General features: G+C 44.6%; 1 protein-coding gene across 1 annotated transcript in view; it reads right to left on the bottom strand.

Annotated features, from left to right (window-relative positions):
- SYNGR2 (synaptogyrin 2) overlaps positions 1 to 20,387 on the bottom strand; it is a 187,896-nt gene that overhangs the window by 120,764 nt on the left and 46,745 nt on the right. Inside the window, exon 2 of the mRNA XM_078653868.1 lies at positions 1,782 to 2,016. Within this exon, the coding sequence (XP_078509994.1) occupies positions 1,782 to 2,016 (235 nt within the window). The remainder of the gene's footprint in view (positions 1 to 1,781; positions 2,017 to 20,387) is intronic.

Below are 20,387 nucleotides of genomic sequence, written 5' to 3'. Positions count from 1 at the left end.
CTGGATCCTTCGACGTCGTCGACGTACCTGGTCTTCTCTTCGACGGCGAGCCCGCCGTCGACGGTAGTTTAGACGATGAATGATCCACTGGTGGTTCTTTTCTCAGCGCCGAGCCCGACGCTGAGGGTGAGGGGTATGAAGACTTCTTTCTGGAAGATGAATGAGTCTTCTTGGAGCCCTTCCTCACCGGAGATCTTCCTCTTGATGACCTATGAGCTAGGCCATAAATGCGAATCCTCTCCCTGTCTTTTAAAGTTCTTCCTGACAGGTGTTCACAATGAGGACAGGTGCCTGGATCATGTTCCTCAGGCAGACACAGGATACAGACGTCGTGGTTGTCTGACTTGGCCTTCTTGTTGCCACAAGAAGAGCATTTGTCAAAGAGTGAAGGCATTTTCTGGAGAAAATGCTCCCCAAATTGACTGAAAAAGACAGTATCTTACTTGACTAGATGTTAAATGTTGAGTAAGAACAAAAAATTGTCAAAAGTGAAGAGTTTTTCTGTCAAAAAACACGAAAATTAGTGGAGCTGTGTAACCAGGGTCCTTCTCTGAAGGAGCCGGAAAGAACAACTGACCTAACTGTCACCCCTGAGGCACGATGGGATACTGGGGGTCATGAGTGCCTTAAAGGCACGGTGTCAGTTTATTGCTATGTAGCTACAGGTTAGCTTTTCAGTCTTTTTAGACTGTGTGTTTGCAATGCAGCCTGGGAGCTTTCTATGCTTCCAGTGAGTTATAAGAATTTCTACTGCTTTCTGAGCATTAAAACTGTTTCTAAAACAAACTTTGTGTTGTTTCTCATGTTTCTAATGCTCATTATTATTACATGTATGGTGGAAATTCTATACAGCATATTTCAGCTCTGTTTTTATTGGCTGCTATTGCATGTTGTATATATATGTGGGGCACATATAATATAGTGTTTCCGGGGTCCCGCACATGGGCGGGAATATTCTAATGCTTATGACTATTGATGAGGATCCCCTGGAAGAGAACTAATCTATACATGCAAAAAAATAAAACTCCACGGAGAAAACACCCCAGCCCCAGCAACATCGGGGCCTGCCTTTCTCATTCCGGAGATTAGCAACGACACCTTCCTTCAGATCACAGCTAGTGCTCTACCCTAGACTCTCAACGCTCCGCCTGATCTTTCTCGTAGCCCTCCATCCCTCTGTGTCCCCCTTGCGACATTTCCCTTGTGTCACCCGCCCCCTCCCCCCTTTCACCCCTGACTTCACCGACCGTCTCCCCGAGGTTTTCCACCATTAACATTTCGAAACAAACATCTGATTTAGATCTGTACCCACCCAGCGAATGGTATTGCGTTTTATCCTTGGATGTTTTTAGATTCCATATTCATTCCTCTCACTATGTACGTTCAATACCACACTTTATCCTTATTTTTGTTGTATCCCCCCAAAAACTAAAAATACTTTGAAATAAAAAAAATTCAATGCATTATAATTTCAAAACAGCGTGTTGCTAAAAAAAAAAGTCATTACATTCAGACAACGGGGGTATTGCAACCAGAAGGGCGAGTGAGTGAGTAAAGTGAGTTTATGGTGAACAAAAGGCAGATCAAAACAACTCAATATTATATAATGTCAAAGTAAAGATAAAAACTTACGTGATTATATTAGCACACCACAAGAGACTCAACGGTGGTGTACTAAAAGCACCATCGCCTTTTACACATTTATAAATACCAATATCGGCTAATCCAGAAGAATGCTAATCAATAAAACATTTGACAAGAGCCAAAAATGAGGAACGTACAGGAAAAGCCGAGGTCTGCGAGGACGACATAGCGGCGGTCTGTGGCACTGCTCAGCTGAGGGAAATAGATGTCGATGATAAAGAAGACGATGCACCCCAGGAAGGCAAGGAATCCGATTCCGATACCATAACGACACGCGTCTTCGTTGCCATTATAAAGGCACTTCACGGTGGATGTGGAGTCGTTCCAGTACCCCTCTGAGATGATGCAGGCAAAGACAATCAGCGCAAACAACTGCACAAAGGACAGAAGAGAAAAGGTTACACGGTGCTTTCAAAGGCACGAACACAAACATTTGCTTTCAGCAGGCCCGACGGGTCTAAACGACAACCCAAAACTGTCATTCCATTAAACACATTTGGAAGAATGCAATTATGTTACTGGTTTTTTTTTACGTTTTTAGTTTTGATGAAAAAAGCGTATTACATTACGTCCGCTCTGACATTAATCTGTTAAATCATGTAAACAACAGTAGGCAATGACATGGTATCTTTGTCAAGCAATAAGCAGACAAGAACTACATTGTTATAGCGTCCACTTACATATACAGGTCGTAGAAATTAGTAAAGCTGGATACAACTAATAAATCAAATATGTGTTATACACGTATAATGAATATATTGACCATAATCTGGAATTTACTAGCCATCATCATATTAAACCACAAATCTGTGTCAATGTTAAAACACAACAATAAAGGACTGTGCTACTATGAACTAATTGTCTGTTCCAACTTCCATCGGGGTGCAATCATGACAGGGGCAGAAACAAGCATTTGCAATGCAATAGGTCTCGCATTAGGAAATTTTGAGCTATTGGTATTGTAAATGGCAATTTTTTTATTTCTGTGTTGGTTTTGAAACTAGCTAAATTAATAGCTTTGTCATTTACAATGCCAATAGTTATAACTTTCGCAAATGTGACACCTATAGCATTTGTAATGCAATATGTGTTGTATTTACGTGACTTAGATGTATTGATATTACAAATACCAATGGCTTGTCATTTTTTAAAAATAATTAATACTTAAATAAGTTATTGTAATGTATAATTGCAATAGCTTAAACTTTTGTAAATAACTTTTGTGAAGATTGTGTTAAGTATTTTATTGTGCCGAAAATCCAAGAACAGAAGTGAAATAACATCTTTTTGTGACATTTGTAATAAAGTTTGAGACACAGAGAACATATTTGAACCAGTTGTTGTTGAATGGTTGCACAGATTGATGCTGTGGTGCCCCTGAGTGGTGGTGCTGAGTGAGTGTGCGATAGAGAGTGAGTGCGATCGATAGATAGAGTGAGGGCGATAGATAGAGTGAGGGCGATAGATAGAGTGAGGGCGATAGATAGAGTGAGGGCGATAGATAGATAGATAGAAAGTGTCTATAAATAAACCCATCAAAAACATGAACACCTAATAACCAAAAATGCAGGATTATTGAAAAGGAATAGACCAAGATATTAGATTTGTGCAAATACAATAAACAGAAGCAAGACAGTGAAGGGGCAGGAGAGAGTGAGACGGAAATAGAGGAAGAGTAGAGAGGCCAAGACAGTGAAGGGGCAGGAGAGAGTGAGACAGAAATAGAGGAAGAGTGGAGAGGCCAAGACAGTGAAGGGGCAGGAGAGAGTGAGACTGAAACAGAGGAAGAGTGGAGAGGCCAAGACAGGGAAGGGGCAGGAGAGAGTGAGACAGAAATAGAGGAAGAGTGGAGAGGTCAAGACAGTGAAGGGGCAGGAGAGAGTGAGATGGAAACTGAGGAAGAGTGGAGAGGCCAAGACAGTGAAGGGGCAGGAGAGAGTGAGATGGAAACAGAGGAAGAGTGGAGGGGCCAAGACAGTGAAGGGGCAGGATATAGTGAGACAGAAATAGAGGAAGAGTGGAGAGGCCAAGACAGTGAAGGGGCAGGAGAGTGTGAGACGGAAACAGAGGAAGAGTGGAGAGGCCAAGACAGTGAAGGGGCAGGAGAGAGTGAGACAGAAATAGAGGAAGAGTGGAGAGGCCAAGACAGTGAAGGGGCAGGAGATAGTGAGACAGAAATAGAGGAAGAGTGGAGAGGCCAAGACAGTGAAGGGGCAGGAGAGAGTGAGACAGAAATAGAGGAAGAGTGGAGAGGTCAAGACAGTGAAGGGGCAGGAGAGAGCGAGACAGAAATAGAGGAAGAGTGGAGAGGCCAAGACAGTGAAGGAGCAGGAGCGAGTGAGGCGCAACCTGAGGAAGAGTGGAGAGGCCAAGACAGTGAAGGGGCAGGAGAGAGTGAGGCGGAAACTGAGGAAGAGTGGAGAGGCCAAGACAGTGAAGGGCAGGAGAGTGTGAGACGATGCAGAAGGGTGCTCGTCTTTGGCAGTTGTGGTCTTCCAGCCAGTGCAGGTGGAAACTCATAGGAGAATACTACGGGAAGACAACTGCAACAACACTCCTTTGGAGCCTGCAGCAATACCACACAGCACTATTATATTCTGAAGGTTAGCTACCTCATGCAGCTCACAACAGGAACTGCACTGGGAGACAAGGGACCCCCAACCAATTGTGTTGACACCAGCGTCTCTGCTTGAGGACAGTTGACTATATCTGGCGTGTCACATACCAGGAACATGCTAGGCTTCTCCTCGTGGACTGAAAGACCGGTCACTCTCCTTTGCTCTATGAGCTGGCTGGTAGTCTTGTAGGTACTAGGCAGACCCTTGGCTTTTGTAGTAAGCTGCAGACATCAGTTGATGTCCTCGTTCCTCTGGGAGACTGCCTCTCATGGAGACACTGGCCCTGATCACAGAGTCTATCAGGTACTCTGTGGACCACAGCCTTCCTTGTTCAAGAAGAGCTTGAAACTGGAACAAAGCTCAGTGGTTAGGGCCTCACCTTACACTTATTTTCTAGCTGGAGTTTGTGGATATTTTCCTGGATTCACTGTCTAAAGCTGTGACCCTGGTTGGTTTGGTTCTCAAATGTCATTTTATGCTGTTTGTCAGACACAGGCTTTGTGCAAAGTCATGGCTCCCACAGCAGGATGTAATAATGCTGGGTGCAAGCAGGAATATGCAAAACAAGAGCAGACTGAAGTGTGAGATCTCTGCACATGGCTGTATCAGCCTTCCTGAAGCAGCAAACAGGGACAGACTAAGAGCGGGCCCTGCCCATAAATGTCCTCCCCTCAACAGAAGAACCTTTTGTTTTACCCCTCGCTCTATCATCTCCCAAGTGGCAGTGCTGAAGAAGGATGAATCAGAAACCTTTTGCGAGACAGGTCTGCATGGAATTTCAAACGTATCCCTGTCTCCATTCCCCCACTCCACTTGAATCCATGAGCCATTATCTCGTGGCTTTGGCCGCCGGTGCTTCCAGTGATGAAGAAACACCCTAATAACGATTTAGCTGAAAATTAAACCATCCTGTCTGTCCGCGGCCTTAAGAACCCTCACTGCCCTTGCCCAACGGTACAAGAAAACCCTGGAGCACAGCTGGCATTTCATCAGTGTACATCGAGGGACGTTCTCTATGATGGGTCTTGTTACGTTGAGAAAAATGGAGAAACTAAATGAATATACATTAGAATATAAGCTAGCCTACATATTAAAAGATGCATTAGATAAATATACATTTAAAGAAACTTCTGAAGATTAACTAGTGTGAAAGACTTTCAGAACTCTTCCCAAACTGATGTTCAACCTGAACCTTAAATATGTTAATAAATACAGGCAGGAGGGGCAGCACTGACGTTATTGAAGGGAAATGAATCCACCTGTGGCTTTATAGCTCAGTTTATGAACTCCTGTCTTTGAAATCTTTCCTAAAATTAAAGATTGAAATGTGAGATGGGATTACCAGAGCCAGGCCTTAAAGTGTGTTGTCGATCGGATCAGCCTGATCCAACGGAATCGAGTGTAATCTTCTTCCAGCGCACAGATGGTTGAAGCTTCCCTGGCAGTGCAAATGAATGGACGTCACAGAGCAGAACAAAGGAGGCGCAGCCAGTGCAATCATTGCAGATGGGAACAATACCACGACTAACTGGGCAATATGTGGGGAAAATACAATAAGATTCACAAAGTGTGACAGACCGTTGACAAAAGCGGGCGAAATTTTCCATAGAGTCTATTCATTAGAGAGCTGTTGCGGTCAGAGGAACAAAATTGTGAAACACGCCTAGATTTGTTTGTTACCATCAGTGACGGGGGATTCAAGTCTCTCAGTGAAGCCTGCCAATGCCATTCGCTAAAGTGCTTGGGTGTGCATCATATCGAACTCAAGCTGACCGTTCCTGTGATGGCGGTGTTGTGCTATTTATTTATCTTGTGCTTTGAGAAGGTATGGCTAATAGAGGGCGTAAAAAAATTCTAAGAGCCTGCCGATCTCCGTTTGTGATTATGGGCAGTTGGGCATTAGTCATTTTATTATTTACCAAACCTTTTCCTTCCCAACATGGTCTTACTCGGGTTTTTCAATGGTCCTAAACTGCAAGCTTTGATATGATTTTTGAAACTAGCCGAGAAATGCATACTAAGAGAGCCCTTTAAGGCGTACAGTGCTTGATAGTTCAATAAAAGGCTTAAAACGTGCCTTGGATGATTTTCGGATTAGACCAACAGTGTCAAGCCGCACATTTTTGAAAAATATTCTTAGAGTTACAGAAAGATGACTCAAGGTCTTTGTGCTTTTCATGCTCCAGTGAAGTGGGTTAGTAGTCAACAGACCATTCTGTGCGTCGCAATCTCGCCGGAGATGTTCTGATGATGTTTTGATTTGTGCTGTTGCTTTGAGTACGAACCAGTCCTTTTCCGGATGTCTTAAACAATCCAGCTCCTAGCGCCTGGTACTCGAATGTGTGTTAAAGGGAAACATTTCCAAAACACAACAAGCTCTTTTAAAAAATGCCCGCCCCCTTTAGCAAAAACGAAACCGTGAGCAAAAACGAAACCTGCCGTGGGGCGGGACTTCCGTCTTTGGAAGCCCGCGGCCACGGAGTGCCTGGACAGAAAAGCAGTGCTGGTGACGCGGGGCTCCCATGCCCGAGGGAGTGCCCCGCGGAGGCTGCAGAGTCCGGCGATGCGGTGAGTGGGGTTGTTGGGGGGGGGGTTGTCTGTATGTGTGCGTGTGTGTGGGCGGGGGAGTTGTCTGTGTGTGTGCGCTCTCGTGTGTGTGGGCGGGGGGGCTGGGGAGGTGTGGTGTGGTGTGTGTGTGTGTCTGTATGTGTGCGCTCGTGTGTGTTGTGTGTGCCTGGCTGCGTGTGCATGTGTTGTGAACAGCCTGCCGGAATCGGAGCGCGCAACCTGATCCGATTTCGGCAGGCTGCGTGCGCGTGCCAGTCTCTTGTCCAAGTCCTTTTACTCCTTGAAAGCTGACACGATCGCAATAGGCTTGCTTTGCGACCAGGGGCTTCGCCCCTGCAATCGCGAGACCTAAAAGGGGGGGGGGGGGGGGGGGAGCAGGCTGCGAGTTCTGTATCACATTAGGAATCAGTGACAAAAAAATGTGTTTTGAAATTATCTTACTGTTATGCTTCAATTAAACATGGCAGATAATGGCGAAGACGGAGGGCTGCTGGGGACTGTAAATCCTAACCAAATCAAGACCAGCTTGCAATCGCAAACACAGTTGGTGCGGGATTTTCAAATCCGCTCATCCCGTAGTCAAGGGATCGCTGAAGACCTCAACCCACTAGCTCAGTGATACGTGAGAGAGGACCTTATGAGTGCCATGCACAGGATTAACATATCCCCAGTTTCACCAATTCCACACTGGTGGACAGCGTCTGCACGGGTTAGTGGTTACTGAGAAGCCAAGGAGATTAAGCATGAATTAAGCAAAGGTGGGCTGTAGCTGTAGGTGCGTGCGCCTGTGTTTAAAGGTGTATGTAGTTTTTTCTTTTAAAATTATATTTTATTTAATGCATTTTTATATAGCGCAGACTTTACCCAAAGGTGTCAGAGCGCTTCACAATAGAACCAAGTAGGTTACATGAGGAAAATTTACATACTTACACGTTGATACAAACGAGATAGATGAAAAAGTAAAATAAAAACAATAGGTGTCAGTCACACAAAAAACAAAAACACATTAGGATGAGGATCGTACAGGCATAGATTACAAATTTACAACATTTTAAGAACTTCCTCAAGGGACATGAAAAGGGATCTATTAATTCTGGAAGTGTCTTTGGAAGAGAAGAGATTTGAGGTCAGTTTTGAAGGTCCGGGTAGAGGTGGTGGTACATAGTGGAGGAAGAGAGTTCCAGATTCTAACCGCCTTGCCCTAGAAGGATTGAGTCATCAATCTTTCCCTTTTGAGGGTGGGGGGCTCAAGCAGTACATTGCACTGCCCAACAACTCCAAAACGTATCAATTGCAAGTCTTCTCAAGCAACTGTTGCCTGCACTACCAAATTCACCATAAAACACTTGTTACGGTTTCAGTGACCCTTTATCAGATCAACATACCACAGTTACCCTCTTTTCACCGCTAGCGATTCCCGCTATGGAAACACCAGATATTGAACAATCCTCAAACACACCTGGAATATTGCAGCAGTAAATCAAATATGACCCCAGGATGTAAGATCTTTAGAAAAGAGTCAGATGCACACGCTGAAACACAAATATATGCACAGCAGAGGACCTGCCTTCAGGACATGATGCAGAAGCAGCCGGCCAGTTGCATTCATGAGATAAGGCCCAAACAATGCCATGTAAGAAGTGTCACCCGAGATAACACACGACACACCAGGCCACCTGGACCACTTCAGAATGTGACCTCCAGTTGATATTTAAGGCCTCTACTATCAGAGTGGGGTCAAGCATAAAAGCATGCAATTTATGAACCACTGTACCAGTATTGCCGCCAACAGTGGGACGAGTTTCACTTTATTGCACCCACTGTACAGTATACAGCATGCCGTGCACCTTAAGCAAATTGAATTCCAGCACGCAACCAAGATGTGGCTGCTATTCCATGCCGTTATTGTTTAATTAAACTTAAACTGTTCCTGATTGCCAAGCATTGCTGTTCTCCTTTTTGATAACCAGAACCTGCTTCAACGGTTCAATATCGGATATTAGAACATGTTTTGTATAGAGCTATTTAAACAGTACAAACAAACAGACTAAGGGAACTAGGATGAATGATGTATTAGACCACGACAATGAACTAAATGGCATTGGAAATAAACAAATTCTCATTGAATCTGTTACTAGACTCAACAACAAAACAAATCATTTTAAAAAACGAACACTACACTGTCCAAAGTTGGTTTTTGGAAAACTCTTTGACAGATTTTTAAGATATCCAAAATAGCTGGCATACAAGTTTATGCACTAGTGATCCTGGAAAACATCCGTCATTGATTCAGCACTACAGAATCTATGATTGACAGCCCTAGTCTGACAGCTATTGAAATTGGAGCCCTCATGGTGCTAAAAAAGCAAATAGCCATTTGCCAATAATACTGAAATAGAAAGGCCGTATCTATAAGTTTCAATCCAGAGAGATGTGTGAGCACAGGAGGGAGGGGATTTCTAATAAAATTCAACCATCACCATGTGCTTGACAATCTGGCTTCTCGTTTACACAAGTTATAGTTGTTCAATTACGTCACAGGGTGGAGTAGTCACACCAGCAGCCACTGGGTGAACTGAAACTTGAGCTGGCGGTTCCTTTGCAGAGGGAAGAGCTAATAGGTCTGGCTTTTATTTTGTTAAATGGGATAATGTAAAAATGAGTCAAAAAGTAGGTGGATGTATGGGCGAGTGACTGGATGAATGAATGGAAGGAATACATGGATAATACAACAGGACAATACATGGATGAATTGATTCATTTAGATGGCACGAGCTATACCCACCAGTGCTGCTCACTCACCTATTCAATCATTCAGTCACTCACCCATTTATCTATCCACAATTAGTCACTTCACCAACTCGCACAACAACTACGTTCAGTTATTTTCCCATTCCTACAATCCCATACAAAACGGCCCATCAATTACGGAGCAGTTTCACTAAGCCTGATGTATAGGTTTTGCAGGTGCATGCTTTTATTCATAATGTTCAAAAGCTCCCATTGTGGCAAAGGACCTATGAAATAGTAACACAAAACAATCTGTTACTGCTCAAAGAGAAGACACTGGTCACTAAAGCATGCTTACTCCTTACCAAAAGTAACCTCTCCAGTACAACATTAATCTCTGCATGCTCATGTGTGTTCGCACACCTGTTCATCGCCAGGATATCCTACTGTGGGATAGTGCGCTACAAATAGGCATAACATAGCAATCCAAACAAAATTATATAATTAAATTGCATTACTCTGTGCTTATTCAGTGGTATCAGTCCACGTGAATCGACCTAAATCTTTGTAAACTAATTTTCAGTGACAACGCATTTCTGTTGGCATTTTGATTTCCTCGGTCATGCTATAGACAGAAGTAAATACACCAATAGCGTGTGTGCAACAGTAAGCAATGGTTTCTTACCTGTAACTTAGTTCTCTCTCATGGGAATCTCCAAACGAGTTAGGAGTACTAAATAGTAACGCCCACGTGGAGGGTATCCCGCAGCATTTTTTCATAATATGTCTTCTTAAGTGTAGATGTTTGCCTTTCTTAAGGAAGGCCTGTAGAAACACTTAAGACAAGAACAGTGTGCAGCCTATAAGGTTAGCTATAATGGCCAATTTCTTCAGATTGCTTTAAAAAAAGGGTGAGAATATCCATGTATACGTATATTTAAGGCCAAATACAATGGTAGAATGCTTAAACCTCATTCAAAAACCCTTTTTAAAAAAAAAAAAAAAAAGAAAGATGAAGAAAGAAGAAAAACAGTGTAGCCCATCATTCCCAGCAGGTGGCAGTTGCTTAAGTTCATTTAGACTAGATAAGGCAGTATCAGATAGATCCAATTATCGCCTCTGGCATCTCCACATGGGAGGCAGGACAGATGCTTAGGAACTTAATGGAGATTCCCCTGTGAGTGAACTGGGATTACAGGTAAGAAACGATTCCTTTTCTTTCCGGGGATCTCCATTGATAGTTATAAGTACTGAATAGAGTACCCAGCCCATTCCCCACCACGAGTGGGGAAAAAGAGAAAAGAACGACCAATTGACCAAATCAAGCAAATACATGTCTCTGGGAGGCCTGACCTACATGGGCCTCTGTTCTAGCATCTGAGTCCAAACAGCAGTGCTCGGTAAACATGTGAACAGATCTCCATGTAGCCACCTTCCAGATTTCAGCTATAGACACACTTCTCATTAAAGTGGCAGTAACTGCTTTTCCTCTAGTAGAGTGATCTTTAGGTCTACCAGACAAAACCTTGCTTGCTTTCTGGTAGCACAACACAATGTAAGCTGTAAGACCCATCGGGTAAAGGACTGTTTGGATGGGGCTAGACCTGTACAGATCGTCCATAGTTTACAAAAAATGTGTCTGACTTTTAGATATCTTTTGTCTTGTCTGTGTAAAACTTTAAAAACTCGCCTACCGTTTAGAGAATGGAGAAATCTTTCAGAAGGTGTGCAAGGGAGCTAAAAGAAAGTAGGCAAGGAAATAGTCTGATTGACGTGAAAGTACTAAATTACTTTAGAGAGGAAGTCCTCATCACACCTTACCGAAATGAAAAATGGTGTATAGTTCGTGAGAACACAAAGCCTGGATTTTGCTAACCCTAAAGGCTGATGGGAGCACATAAGGAAATCAATTTTCAAAGACAGATGAAGGACGATTTGTGAATTGGCTCAAAAGGGGCTTGCATGAGGTGTTAGAGGACTAAATTGAGATCCCAGGGAGGAGATGGATGCTTTATGAGTGGGGAAAACCTTTAACTCCTCTAAAGAAAATCCATGGTAACTGGTATTTTTAAAGTAAGAGGTTTGTGAAAAACATTTTCTGTAGGCTGTAAGAACTTCCATATGAACTTTTATGGAAGAGAATTCTAAGCCAGGTTTGGCCAAATGAAGTAGGTACGGAATCCAGGCTGTTTGATTCACGTTCTTAGAACACCAAATGAAAAATCCTGTCCATTTGAATGAATAGGCTGCAAGTGTTGATGGTTATTTTGCCCTTTTGAGAATCTCCTTGCATTCTTGTTGAAGGTTCAAATGCCCGTAATGAACTAGCTGAGGAGCCAAGCTTGAGGAGGAAAGACTGAGGTGAACCATCTGGCATCCTATTTTTGTGAGAAGATCCTGTCTGCATAGCTTCTTGAGATGAGGACACTCCAAACCAGCGAAGAAGGTCCATGAACCCCACTGACGTAGCCACTTCAGCACAATCAAGATCCTTCTGGCTCTGAAGACTGTTTGATGAAAACTGACAGGATCAGGGGATCCGAGGAAGGTGTAGAGAAATTTGCCAGGCCAGTCGATCCATAGGGCATTCCTCAGTGACCCTGGATGAAGTACCTTGAGGCCAAGCCTTGGCATTTTTTGTTTTCTACGGTGCCGAATAAGTCGATGTGCCGCACATTGTGAAGATGTTTTGCATGAAGTTGTTGTGAGGACCCATTCGTGGGTTTCTAGCAAGACACTGCTTAGGGAGTCTGCTTGAACATTTTGAACTCATGGGAGAGGAGTTGCAGTGATCTGCAAGTCTCGGGCTATCGGACACTATCAAATCGTCTGGACTTCATGTCCTCGCCTGCTTGTTGAGGTAGTACATAGTTGTTGTGTTATCTGCCTGAACAATCGGGGATTGCGTCTTGAAGGACAGGAGAAAGCCCTTTAACACTAGGTGAACTGCTCGCAGCTCAAGGAGATCGATATATGTAATCTTTCTCGGAGGCCATGATCCCCTGGACTTGAAGGCGATCGATGTGAGCACCCCCTTCTAGAATGAGGCATCTGTTACTATGGTCTGGGAAGGGACATCCTGATGAAATGGCATTCCTTGGGGCAGATTTGTCAGAGAGCACGATCATTTCAGAGACTACTAAGCATTGGGAGAAAAATGCAATCTTGTACTCCCGATTGCCCATAAGTTGGTCCCAATGATCTTCGAGACATTTCTGGAGAGGATGCATGTGGAGACGGGTGTTCGGAGTTATAAAGATACAAGAAGCCATTGAGCCGAGAAGACAGGATACTGTTCTCACTGTGGTGTGGGAGACTTTCAGAAGAGTGACACTTCTGACGGATTGATACCAGTTACTCCTCTGAAGGACACATTTGCTTGAATGGTGTTGATGGAGGTCCCAAGTAATGCACTATTTGGAGTGTAGCAGAGATTGGTTTGGAGTGATTTATATGCAGACCTAATAGTTGGAGAAGATTGCTGGTCAAATGGTAATGTAGTTGGGCTTCTTGCGGTGTTGACGCCTTGATGAGGCAAGTCGTATAGATACGGGTAGACCAACACTCAGCTTTCTGAGGTGAGCAGCTACCACCGCCATACACTTCAAGAAAGTCCTGGGTGCAGACTTGAGGCCGAACAGAAGCACTTTGTACTAGTAAGGATCATGACACACGACAAACTTTCAGAATTTCCGATGCTGCTTGGTTATTGATATACGAAACTAAGTATCTAGGAGGTCTATCAAACAGAGCCAGTCTTCCAGGAGTAACAGAGGATAGATCTGATGTAGTGCCAGCATTCAGAATTTCTTTTTACAAATACACTTGTTGGTCAGTTTCACATCGAGAATGGGTCTGAAATCATTTTTGGTACTTTTCTTTTTCACTAGAATATAACAGGGAAAAAATCCATGTTCCCTGTTTTTTGGGAGGAACAGTCTCCACCACATGCTTTTACAGAAGGATATTTACTTCAGAGCGTAGTATATGTAGATGGTGATTGGATGGCTTTGGTGGAATACTCGGCGGAGGACTGGTGAACCTGAGACAATACCCATTCCGAACAATATTTATTACACTGGTGTCTTTTGTGATGGATTGTCACTGTCAGGAAATGAGAGATGCTTTCCCCTGCCAGAGTAACGAAAGAGAGGGAAGTACAGATTTATTGCTTAGAGTCTAATGCAAGTCCTGAGCAGCGGAAGTGGCTCTTCCTCTGGGCTAACAATTTTGCTGCTGTTGGTAAGGTCTCTGCAGTTGGGTTTGCTTGCGACCTTGGTAGGAGTGAGGGGTTTGAACCCTCAGTGGGTAAAAATGCCACTGGTAGGGTTTGTAGGACCGTCGCTGCTTTTTCGTTTTTCGGGGACTACTGCCTTTAAGAGGTCTATGTAAATGTAAATGTCATGGTACTTCTAGAGCGCACTGTCACCAGACGGTCACCTTGCGGTGTCGCCTATGCGGTTTCCTGGCGCTGATACTCATATCGCTGTGGAACCCCTCCTGGCTTTCCCTGTGAAGTGTCCACTCCTGGGCACCCCCAGGGTGAAGCCAGGCATCCTTAGCGCTGTTGGGGCCGGTGTGGAGGCTAAGCAAGCTATTGCCCAGAGTTGCAGCGTGGGGCCCGTGATTAGAATAGGCACCGAGGCAAGAATTAACAAGTCCGAGGAAATTGAGCCCGAGACCCCGCTGAGGCAGGAATCGAACCCTGGTCCCTGGCCAGAACTCTGCATCAGGGTCTGCCGCTCTAACCATTGAGCCACACTCCTCCACTATCTATCTTGGACTTCATACAGGTCATTTAGTAGTCTGAATGACTGCCAAAAAGTGTAGATCCAGAGAAAGGAAGGTTGATAATCCCTTGCTGGTATTCATGTTGAAGAGCTGTAAAGCGAAGCTTTGAATGCCTTTGCAAGGCCACCCCGTGGCAGTATTCCTGGGCTGCTTGCAAGGATGAGTCAGCTGCAACACTGATGATCTGGTTGGAGACCATCAAACCCTCGTTGACCACTTTGAGGAAGTCCTACCTCTGGTCTCTGTGGAAGTGGTCAGCAAATTTCAGAAAAGACTACCACAAAGCACTGTCGTATCTGCCCAGGAGAGTAGATGACTTGCTGCCTTAATGGTGGTGGAAGATGTACCGCAAACTTTGTGTCCAATTGAATCCAACTTTTTACTCTCCATATCCAGAGGCAGTGAAGACGAAGAAGTGGTGGAATAGTGTTTCCTTGCCGCAAGGACCACCACAGACTCTGGAAGAGGGTTGGAGTGGAGAAACAGTGGTTCTTGCTCTGGAGGTCTGCGTTTCTTTTGTAGCATCGATGGAACAGATTTGGTTGAGGCGGGTTTAAGAAACAAGTCCACTGCTTGTTCTTACAGGCCCGAAACCAATGATGGCAGAGGCCTGGACACTGATCTGTGGTGAAGCATCTCAAATTACCAATGTGGATGGTGTAGGAGCCAGCATTGGGATGTTTCATTGTGAGGATTCTCTCACCAGCACTTACTGTAAGCTGTTGATATCATCCACTGGAGAGAGCAGTGGTTGAGGAGAATCAGACAGTTGGTGAGTATCTGCCTAAGTTGGAATAGTAGGTTGAATGATGTCTTGATCTTGTTCGTGCCTGGACGCATGGTGACTAGGTGAGCGTCTTGAGGATGGGCACGATGAGGCACGCCGAGACCTGTGGCAATGTCTGGAGTGGTGCAAACTACAGCAAGATCTCGACTGAGATTGCGGAGAAGGTAGAGGTCTCAGGAGGGGCTTCCACAGCCTGGGGTGTAGGAAGAGGTATTGGCTCTGGTGATTTAAGATGCACCAGAGGAGGAGGTAGAGTAAGACGTGATGGCGGTGTAGGAGTAGGAGAGTCTGACAGCACTATAGGAGGAGACAGAATAAACCCTGGACTATTCAGAGTCCAGGATGATTGTATGAGTCTCTGTCTTGATTTGTTAGCTTTCTCCAAAACCCTAGATGGTCTTGACGTAGACACACTCCTCAACCTTTTCCTAAGTATCAACATACTCCTCGACTTTCCTCTATATCTCAGCATCGACACATTCCTAGACATCAAACTCCTTCTGTGCCTTAATGCTGTAGTCCTCTTTGATGTCGACCAACCATGTCTTGTTCTCGAACCTGGCCTTTCATCTTCAAAGCTGCCTCAGACCTCAACAGTGAACAAGTTGATTTGGCACCTTCTCTCATAGTCGACCTGCAACTACGTAGTTTTTGGGCTGTACTTCTCTTTTTGGACCTCCCATGCCTAAGGTCCCCAGAAGAAATTGGAAGAGCCAAGGTAGAGGACTGGCCCTCTCCTTGCTCTCTGAATGACCTGCCTTCTGACTGCCTACTACCTGCATTGCTCCTCTGTGCCATGGAGGCAAATTTTCTACCTTTCCTTAAGGGTACACCTGGAAAGCTTCGAGCATTGTGGACATCAGTCAGGAACATGGCTCTCAGGAAAGAAGATGATGCAGACATCTTGAGGGTCTGACTTGGCATTCTTTCTTCCACAGTCAAAAACCTTGTCAAATACAGATGGTATTTTATTTGACGAAGACAAAAGATTTAGGTCTGAAAAAGACAGAAAATGAAAGGGACCAGTGAATCAATTGTCACAAAATTCTACACGAGATTTGAAGAGAAAGAGCCAAAAATGCAGTGTTCACTGCTCCAGGATCCCGTCACCAGGAGACGGAAAAAAGAAATGAAGCAACTGCCACCGTCTGGCCATGATGGCATACTGGTGGTCTCTGAGCCCTTAAAGAAGGTGCAGACAATGTTTTTGCATTCACAAAATAGCAGCCTGTAGGGCTACACTGTCTTATTTCCTTCATCCTTCTCTTTAAATAAAAAAAAAAAAGTGTTTAAGTTTTAAGCATTCTAAAAAAGTATTTGGCCTTAAATATGCATATACAGGTGTATTCTTCCCCTTTTGTAAAAGCAATCTGAACAAATTGACCATTATAGCCTTCCTTATAAGCTGCACAATGTTCTTGTCTTACGTGGTCCTACAGGCCTTCATTAAGAAAGGCAAGCATCTACACTTATGGCATTATGAAAAAGTGCTCTGGGATCCCCACATATGGGCAGGACTATTCAGTGCTTAGGTCTATCACTGGAGTTCCCCGGAGAGAGAACAGCTTGTTACCACGTGTTCAGAGGCAATACTAAACATCAATCCAAGCTTAAAATATGTAACCCTGGCAGCTGTGACTGGCCAATGTTGCAGCAATCTGCACACACAACACATGTGCAGCAGAACAAAATTGCCACTCAATTGCTCAGAGGAGGATCTTCAATTTCCTGCACATACTAGCACATGCATTAGGAACAACTCATTACCACAGGCTCAGATAAGATATACTAAACATCAAGCTTCGCATCTCCCATCAGACCAAGATAACACCACCACAAAATACTTAAAGTAATTTGACATGCCAAGATGTAAAACACTAATTACGAGGCACATGATGAGAAAAGCAAATACAAGGAGATGACGGACGGAGCACTGAAACTTTTCAGACACTCGCCCCCAGTCACAGATCTGGGTTGAATCCATCATCGTTCTTTAGCTCACTTCGCTACCTCAGTGCAGACCCAGCCATATGCAAATCAGTGTTGACCCTGTGCATCATGGGAACAGCCCAACTCGAACTGCTAAGCCAGGTCTTCCCTGTACCGGAAACAAGCATCCTGGGACTGAGTTCTGGCCATCACCTTCATCAGCAAGGCTAGCTTGAATCCAGTGGCAAAGTGAGCAAGGGACCCATAAACTGGGGTGGCATGGTGAGCAAAAGAACGATGGATTTAACCCAGATCTCTTGACTGGGGGGTGAATGTTTTGATTTGTTCTGCATTCCATCCATCAATCATGTGTCCATTACGTAATGAGAAAAGACAGCCGTGTGCTTTCATGTAGCATTCCTTTGATCAGAGTATGTGTCACACTTCATGCTCACTCACTCCTGCCATGAATCAGTGGCAAAGAAAGTACTCCACAGGCTGACTCATCTAATGTTCACTGATGCCAAATTTCTATTGCTAATTACATTCACTCTCCCACTCTAAAGACGGAAGAATACACCAATACATAGTACGAGCATTTCATGGCCACATTCTTGGAGGAGAGACAATCAATATATGCTAAAAATGTGGCAATTCAACTCTAACTGTCCAAAACAGCAGCAGACAAACCGGTTACTACAGGTTAAAGGGAACAAATCACCAGGACATGCTCGGAGAAAGTTTTTAAGTACTGGACATTAACAGCCACTGAGCATTTTTAGAAAACTAATTATCCTGTGGACATTCTTATCAGGAGGCATCCTTTTGAAATTAGTCTCGCTCATTTTATGAATCAGTAGTAATAAAAGCACACTGGCGTGGGCTCATTCAACTTGAGATACTAATCGCTACATGTTCAGCTATGACAAATTTGAACCACAAAGCTAAAGACAGAAGTAAACACACCAAAAAGGGTTATATAATAGAAACATCTTCAACAAGCAGCATTTACAACGCAATAGGTCTCGTATTTGCGAGAGTTGGAGCGATTGGCATTGTAAATGATAATGCCTTTTATTCATTTGTTTTGAAAACCTGCAAGCGGTGCATGAACATGCACTTTGTACATATAATCCTTGCCTACGAGAAGCAAGGCTGTCAGTAAAAGACTGCCAGCTTTGCTTGTCATAAGCAAGGGCTATAAGTACAAAGTGCTTGTTTACGCACAGCTTGCAGGTTTTCAAACGCATAAGTAAAAGGCATTGTCATTTACAATTTCAATAGCTCAAACTCTCACAAATAATAATAATAATAATAATACACATTTGTAAAGCGCACAATCACCCGGAAGGGTCTCTAGGCGCTGGGGGCCGTCAGGAAGATTAAGCAAGCTATTGCCCAGAGTCACATGGTGCTGGGCTAATCTGCCGCCGGTGCCGGGGATCGAACCGTGATCCCCAGATTCCGGAGTCAGTCGCCCTGGCCGCGGCGCCACACCTCTTCCTGGCGAAATGCGAAACCTATTGCATTGCAAATGCTGTTGGGGGCGTGTTTGCATGGCTGTGCCGGGGTGCGTGGGGAGTTAGTCTTCTTGGCTAGTCTCCTTTTGTGGGTCAGGCGGTCCAACCATTTTTTTGCTGCTTTAAAAGTCAGTGTGTCTACCCATGAGGCATTTAATGTGGGATTGAAGGTACGCGGCCACAATTCTTCATATCTATAACACACTCACCCTCAAAATATCTCTTGAAATTCCTCGGAATGAGGGGCTTGTGGGCTTCTATGTTGATATGTGAGCATTGGGTGAGAATCTCCTGGTGTGCACAGAAGAGCAGAGCGATACAGCAGTGCTAAAAAGTAGAAGTTGTGGTAACACTGAGTTGGCAGGCACCGCCGTGTGGGACAGGATCAGGCCTCTCTCTGAGGGGTCTAGGACGGAGCTGGTATAGACGTCGATATCTAATCCGTAGGCCCAGGGCGCTGTTCTCGAGGTGGACTCGGAGCCAGCGACGTCGGTATCGGCGTCGACGACCTCGGCGGTGCAGAGTTATGCCAGGGCGGCGTCGGAGCCGGCATAAACGGAATAAAGGGAGCTGGAGCATAGGAGTGGGGAACTCCTAAATTATAAGCCAGAGGACCCATAGGACCCGAAGGTGCACCAGAGGGGTACCATGCTCTGGAATAGACACCATACATAAAAACGCAGTAGGGTCTTGACTTGGAGCTGGGAAAGGTGGGTAAGAACCCACAGACTGACCCTTCAGAGGTTCCGGATTCGCCTCCTTTTCCACAGGTGGTCGTGCCATCGAACCCTCATCCAAAGGGACTTCTTCGTCCTCACCTTCTGGATCCAAGACCTCTGGTGATGGAGACACTACATCCTTCCCATGCTTCCTCTTTGGCGACTTCGGTCTCGAGTCCGAATCCTTACCGGAGTGATGCCGAAATTCATTCCTTCGCTTCTTATGCTTCTTTTTCGACTTCGAAGCATGACCGGATGATGACTTCGAAAGAGACGCCAATCGTGATCTTGACCTTCTCGAACAGGATCTCGAAGACTTCTTATCTTTCCTTCCTCTTAACTTCGCCATTAAAAGCTTACTCTCCCTCTCTCGAAGCGCCTTCGGATTAATCTTCTTACACGAAGAACAACTATCGACATCATGGTCCGAACTCAGACACCAGATACAGTCCTGGTGCGGGTCCGTGATCGACATCATTTTGCCGCACTCTCTACATGGCTTGAAACCGGTCTTCTTAGTCGACATCTTCAGTGAGACAAAGAAGCAAGAAAACAGAGAAAACAGTAACAAAGTTACCAACAGCTACAGAGATTCCTCGAAACAATTAGCGTCGACGACGCGGAAAAAAGGAACTGACGTCATCACGCCGGCATGGGCCTATTATGGTGTCGGTGAGGTCATCGGAGTCGCGTGCAATGCCGTGCCTCTGTGACGTCGTCCACGTCGGCGCAAAGCTACAAAAAGAATTTCCGAATGTTGCGGACGCAAGGGGATATTCACAAGGTGAGGAATCCACTGGCAGATGTATCTATCAGAAATAATTTTATTATACTATATGCGTGGTATACAGTCACGGAATGAAATATGCCACGTTTATATATATTGTCCATAGAAAGTCACTGGACAGGAAACGTGCACAGGCAGTAATTATAATAAATCTCCATTTGGAATTAACTGTGAAAGAACCAAGGTTCTCTAAAAGTACACTAAAGTTGTGCACATAATCAATTAGACGCTTCTCAGCAAGGCCGGTAAACATTTTATGAGGTGGACGGACAATTTCCTCGATATAATGTTGGT

This window comes from Lissotriton helveticus, chromosome 7 (assembly GCF_964261635.1).
Source record: "Lissotriton helveticus chromosome 7, aLisHel1.1, whole genome shotgun sequence".
NCBI classification, from domain to species: domain Eukaryota; kingdom Metazoa; phylum Chordata; class Amphibia; order Caudata; family Salamandridae; genus Lissotriton; species Lissotriton helveticus.
This window is presented reverse-complemented; position numbering and strand designations above follow the sequence as displayed.